The sequence below is a fragment of the Cyclopterus lumpus genome, chromosome 22, assembly GCF_009769545.1.
Source record: "Cyclopterus lumpus isolate fCycLum1 chromosome 22, fCycLum1.pri, whole genome shotgun sequence".
In the NCBI taxonomy this organism is placed as follows: domain Eukaryota; kingdom Metazoa; phylum Chordata; class Actinopteri; order Perciformes; family Cyclopteridae; genus Cyclopterus; species Cyclopterus lumpus.
Window position 1 is genome coordinate 18,334,390 of NC_046987.1, and position 6,076 is coordinate 18,340,465.

The following is a 6,076-nucleotide window of genomic DNA, read 5'->3' on the forward strand; positions in this document are numbered from 1 at the left end:
GGACATTTCCAGTATCAGCAAAGTTTATTTGATTAGACAAACAATACTTCTAACGAAATTTACATTTTTTTTTTTGTTAAACATGGAAAAGTTGAACGATTGGAGAGAAAAAAGAAAAAAAGACCTGGGAATGTTGAGATGATAAAACTAAATCTGTAATCTTTCTTTCTTTTTTTGTTTGATCAAAATAATTCAAACCTGAATAATATTAAAATCCCGCATTTAGGCACTTTAGGCACAAAACTGACATTTCTGGATTTGGTTGAATGTATAGAAACACAAGTCACCTGAGAAAAACAGATCAAATTCTAGAAATAATGCACTTATGCAATTTTGATTTGTACCAAATGCACAAACTGTACATTCCTACACCGATCAGAAATACAAAATAATATACAAACACGATAAAAGATCACTTAAAAGGCGTTCTCTAAATAAAACCTAGAATGGCTAGATAAAAAAATACACCTCTGAATTTACACAGCGCAGAGAGATCATCGTCGTTGAAAGGAGGCCTCGACTCATCTGAATATAATTCATCCATATGGAATATTTGGCAATGAATCAAATCAGCAGGTCATTGGTTCTAGCTTCAAGAGCAGGACCGCGCTCATCACAACACATCAGTTTTTCTCCATACCATATTCACTCGCTTCTTGAGGTCACCTTATGTGCAGTACTACTGTTATCTCTTCAAGGACCAGTTCAATACTTTGGGAGATGTTCTTATTTGTTTACTTTACGAGCATTAGCCGAGAAGATCGATACCACACATGCCTGTGCGTTGGAAGCCAATTAGCTTAGCTTAGCATAAAGACTGGAAACGGGGAAGAACAGCTAGCTTGACTGCGTCTAAAAAAGGTAACAGACCTGAAAACCTCTGAACAACCGACACACGTGTTCATCAGTGAAATCCGTCTGTGGTTTTTTTGTGGAACCAACTAGCCAGGCTAGCGCTTCCCGTCCGCTTCCAGTCTTTATGCTAAGCTAGGCTACTCACCCAAATGTCACGTCTGGGTTATTCAAGTAAATGTGATAAAGTAGTAAAAGTCAAACAGAGTCATCATTACGAAATAAAACCTCCTATTGGAGTAATTTAATCCCCATTTTGGGAATATGGTGCTATATTGTCAATTAATAGATATTTTAAAAAGGACTCGCACAGGGAGCTCTGGCATCATAAAGCAGAAATCTAACTTTCAGAAGGAAAGTGAACGAGTGTTTCTCCCAAAATGTTGAATTGTTCCCATAATGCCCGTCAGCCTCACTCACGACAAACATTAATGCTCTTTGGCATATTTACAGGCTGTCAGACAAACGCACAACAGTGAACACAAACCGATTGGGTTAGTCTCAATAAACTGTACATTTCAATAAGATCTTTGCCTCTACAATATGTATCTATGTACAGTGTGACTGAACAGAGTGGTTGGCCTCTTAACAATTGGGAACAAGCATATTATGTTGCTTTATATATATATATATATATATATATATATATATATATATATATATATATATATATATATATATATATATATAAAAACATTTCTGACTCATCTTGAGCCAAAATATGCTCAGACCGTCGCGGCAGCTTTCGGATTTTAAACACGAACGTAAGATATTAAAGTGCACATTAAAAACAACTAATTATTCCAGAGATTTTGATCTGCACGGCGTTGTCATTCATCACTGCAGTCCACATACAACCCAATATTTGAACAAAATAAAAAAGTACAAATAAATATGAGGTTGGATCAAAGACAAAACCCTGTGGCACATATTAAAATATATATATGGCACAATCAAATCGCTGCTTGATTCATTCAAGACCAAGACTGAGATCGACATCTTTTCTGCACGTCAGCCACAATTCATACTCATCATCTTCCAAAAATGATCGACTCTGCTGCCGATGACAATGCGGTGTCATCAGGACTGGTTCGCCTGAGGCTGAATGACGATCGGTGCCTTCTCACCTGGAGGTGCGGAACAAATTTTTTAAAAAAGGGTTAGTTTTATTAAATGTATACAATTTCCCAGCAAAACTGTGCAGTTTGTTTCAAATGGAAGAAAATCTAAAACGTAAAAGTCAAATTAATGCAGAACTTTAACCTGAGTATTAGAGGCGTGTATTGTTAATTGTCTACTTGATTATTTAAATGTTAAAAATTAACAAAAGAGAACAAACCCGTTTTACGGTGTAAAAGAACGCGGTCAAACAAGGACAACTTTATGAAGATATTCTCCAATAGCCCACGTTAGTTTACAGCTTATGCAGCATACAGGAGACTGGAGCAGAATAGTTTTTCGGAGCTTCCATTAAGTGTCACTCGAGATTAGTGGTTCTCCCCCTTAGAACAGTTAAAAGAAAACAATTCGATTAGTTTTATGCTTGAATATTTATAATTATTCAGAGGCTCACAAGCACATAAAAGAAATAGAATTTCCCCTCGTCAGATAAATAATTGTGTGGCTTCTCTGAACTTCTCTTAACGCCCATATTGAGAACCACTGCTCTTGATATTTGGCATTCGCGCTTTAATCTCAACAGCCACAGGTGTGAGCGAGCAACGGTATTAAATGAGCAGCATGGTACATAAATAATAACGGCTTAATAACGTCTTAATATCAGCGTGCTGCAGCGCTCGTAGGAAGTAATGTCAGTGCTTTAGGATGAACACACGGGCCACGCCCGATGCCGCCTCGTGTTCAGACAGACTAGCGAAGCGGCACAGAGGTGAACTTTACCTGAGGAGGAGGCGGCGTCATCTGAAGCTCCGGAGCTCGGCTGAATAACGATTACATGATCCCCTGCCGGGAAACAAAAATGGGACACTCAGCAAACAGTAGTGTTTGCACAGCGGTTATACGGTGATCGTGTGTGTTAATAGTCGAGCTAGACCGGAGAATATTCATCATTTTTTTTAAAGATCCTCATTGTTCTCTGGGAAGTTTTGTGGGGTGCTCAATTGGGTCACATTTCCTTTGGGGTTTCGCAATCCACTAATACCTCTCGTCCCTCACAATGACAGACTGTTTACGTAATTAACTGTTATTTCAAGACTGTTAATCTCCTTTAAGCTTGAATGTTCACTATAAAGAAGAAGAAGAAAAAAGGCTCACGGAGCAAACGACAAGCCTGAGAATTCAGAAAATAAATGGCTGGCCAAAGATATAGCAACATTAATTTGTTTCCAGATCATTTTTCACTTTCCTTTGCATTATTTCCCAGCAGTAATCTTACTATTTAAAACACTTTCTGGTCGTTTGAGGTTTTTATACGTGGCCTCGCGGGGGCTTGTCAGAAAAACAACGTGATTGACCAATTGAAGGAAAAAAAGATTTTTTTTTTTGTTTCAGTTTGTTGGTATTCACATGAAACACTATCCATCTAATATTTTTAATGTGTGATCAGGTCATTGTGATGTTGTGTTCGTCTCGTTTCAGATTGTCACTATATCACGTATCATGAGATTTTCATATTGCCGATCTTTGATGTCTCCAGGAAATATTTTTGAAATACTAAAGCTTTTAAATTCAATTGAACTTGGACTTTGATTTTGATTTATACGACGTCCCACGTGACTTTCCACTGGCTAATATATTTAACATAGCCATCACAAGCTAAAGTGAATCCAAAAAGAGCAAAGTCCCTCACCTTTATCCTGTTCTCTGATCTCCGCCTCGAGGTCCTCGGGGTCCATGTAGGCAAAATTGGCCTCGTCCTCGGCGGTTTTGCACTTCCCGCAGCAGAAACAGCAGCAGCAGAAACAGCAGCAGCAGGTGAAAATACTGCAGCACACCACGAGGGCCTGAACACCAAAGAAAGGGAATGAATACCGAACGCCATAAATGCAATCTGCGGAGAATTTATGACTAAAATCCACACCTAAAAAATAAAAAAAACACACTTACAGATTGGCTCAATTTTCACTTGTCAAACATGTAGACATTCACAACCACATTGCCTCTCACCTTGAACCAGCACTTGGACATGAGGAAGTAGTATTTGACACTGTCGTCCCCAAACTGCTCGGCCACGTAGAGCCCCATGGAGCCGTACTCGTCGTAGATCTTCCGCTTGTTCTCGTCGCTGAGGATGGAGTTGGCGTTGTTGATCTCCTTGAATTTGTCAGCAGCTTCTGGGTTGTTCGGGTTCTTATCGGGGTGATGCCTCAACGCCAGTTTCCTGCAAACGAGCGAGTCAGAATATGCGTTCTGTCTTTTGAAGCTACTCCCGTGGGAGTAAAAAAAGGATTTCCCGCACTCAAGATATTAAGAAGCAATCTCAACCACATGAATCAATACAATGAATGTCTCTGGTTACAATCAGGACACATTCACTAATGTCTTATGCTAATATGTAATTTGTTCAAGAAACTGTCCTTTTATAAACTAAACATATATTAAAGCCCTGGATTCCAAGCGTTTGCTAAATAGACATCGATTGTTCTTTATGAACACACCTGTAGGCCTTCTTTATGTCTTCTGGAGATGCTCCCTTCTCCAGTCCCAGGATTTTATACAGGCTTTCTCCTGCTGTTGACATTTTACGCTGAAGTTTGTTTGGGTCCTCCATGTTTCAGGATTTGGCAGCTGGAAAATAACAAACACAAATACGTTACAATATAATTAATAATACCGACTCATACAGGTACTAAACTGCCTATTAAACTATTAACTATTAAACCATCTTTCACTTTCACCCTTGTGTGTGTCTCTTATTATTTTTTTTCTATCTTTTCTAGGCCACTCCTGTAACATTATGGTATGCACATCTGCTTCTTGATAAAGAAAATATGATAAGAATGCTAAATATGTTTGTTTTGTTTTTTTAAAGAATCTTTACTCAGGTAAAAAAAAAAAAAAACTTCCATAGTAAGAACACACTACAAGAGTGCCTTTAATGGCTCACGAGGACGTAAATAAACTGGGTATGAATCAGATCCATGTCAACAACAACAACAACAACAACAACAACAACAACTACTATTACACCATCTTTCACTTTCACCGTTGTGTGTGTCTCTTATTATTTTTCTAGGCCACTCCTGTAACATTATGGTATGCACATCTGCGTCTTGAGAAAGCGAATATGATAAGAATTTTAAATATTTCAATGTTAATTTTTTTTTTTTTTTAAAGACCATGACATTCCCTGGACTCACAGGTTAAAAAATAAAATAAAATAAAATACTTCCATAGTAAGAACACACAACTAGAGTACCTTTAATGGCTCACGAGGACGTAAATAAACAACAAAACAAAAGCCAACCTGCTGGAGCAACCCACACCACCGAGGACATACCTGTAGTTAAAGTTAGTTACATAAGGACTCAACTCAAATATTGAACCGGGTACTTTACTCGTAAAAACGCTGCGGGGCGAAGTCACTAACTGCTAACTGATTTAGCTCAAATTAGCGCGAGGGGGAGGTTTAGGGCTGAATCTCACCTCCAGGACGAATAAATATCGTTGTTTCTGCTCGAATCATAGAGTCCGCAACGTGTCCGTGGATTGTGTTGAAGTGTGATCCACGAAGTGGAAGCCGGGACTCGGTTTCCTCCGCTAACCGCCCGCAGAAAGTCCCATGAGAAGAACTTTAGCGGCGAAGCAGGAAGCGCGAGACGGGAGGAGGTCCTATTGGTCCGATGACGTCTGTGTGGTGCGCGCGCGGCTGCGTTTCAAATACGCAGGATGGACATTTATTGAGAAATAACTCGTAAAAAGGGGTCTACAAGCATCATTGTTTATAATTATATCATATTATTAACTGATGTGCGTGTTTGCGCTACTGAATGTAATACGTGTGTGTAGTTACTTTACTAATACTAATGTCAAGTACTGTATTTTCCCTTTATGCTACTTAATACATCTACTCCAGAAACCATTGATGTACTTTTTACTCCACTATATTTATTCGACAACATTAGTTACTTAAAATAAATCAACTAATAAATCATGATTTAGATAAATATCATGATTTAACCACATTCAAAACTAAAATTGTAAAGGGTTCATTAAAGTATACACACATTTATAAAAATTGTAATTATGAATTATGGAAATTTGG

At 38.3% G+C, this 6,076-nt stretch overlaps 1 protein-coding gene across 2 annotated transcripts; it reads right to left on the bottom strand.

Annotated features, from left to right (window-relative positions):
* Window positions 1-5: 5 nt before the first annotated feature.
* Window positions 6-5,638, bottom strand: dnajc5gb (DnaJ (Hsp40) homolog, subfamily C, member 5 gamma b). 2 transcript variants are annotated; one of them, XR_004611848.1, is made up of 7 exons: window positions 5,458-5,638; window positions 4,470-4,599; window positions 3,979-4,192; window positions 3,662-3,815; window positions 2,752-2,814; window positions 2,192-2,354; window positions 6-1,979 (listed from the first exon to the last, which is right to left on the bottom strand). XR_004611848.1 is itself a non-coding variant. In XM_034562721.1 (6 exons), the coding sequence occupies exons 2-6, from the start codon at window positions 4,580-4,582 to the stop codon at window positions 1,933-1,935; spliced, it is 591 nt and encodes a 196-aa protein (XP_034418612.1). In that variant the 5' UTR covers window positions 4,583-4,599; window positions 5,458-5,638; the 3' UTR covers window positions 6-1,932. The 2 variants fall into 2 exon arrangements, 1 of the variants encoding a protein (XP_034418612.1); XM_034562721.1 differs by lacking the exon at window positions 2,192-2,354.
* Window positions 5,639-6,076: the final 438 nt, after the last annotated feature.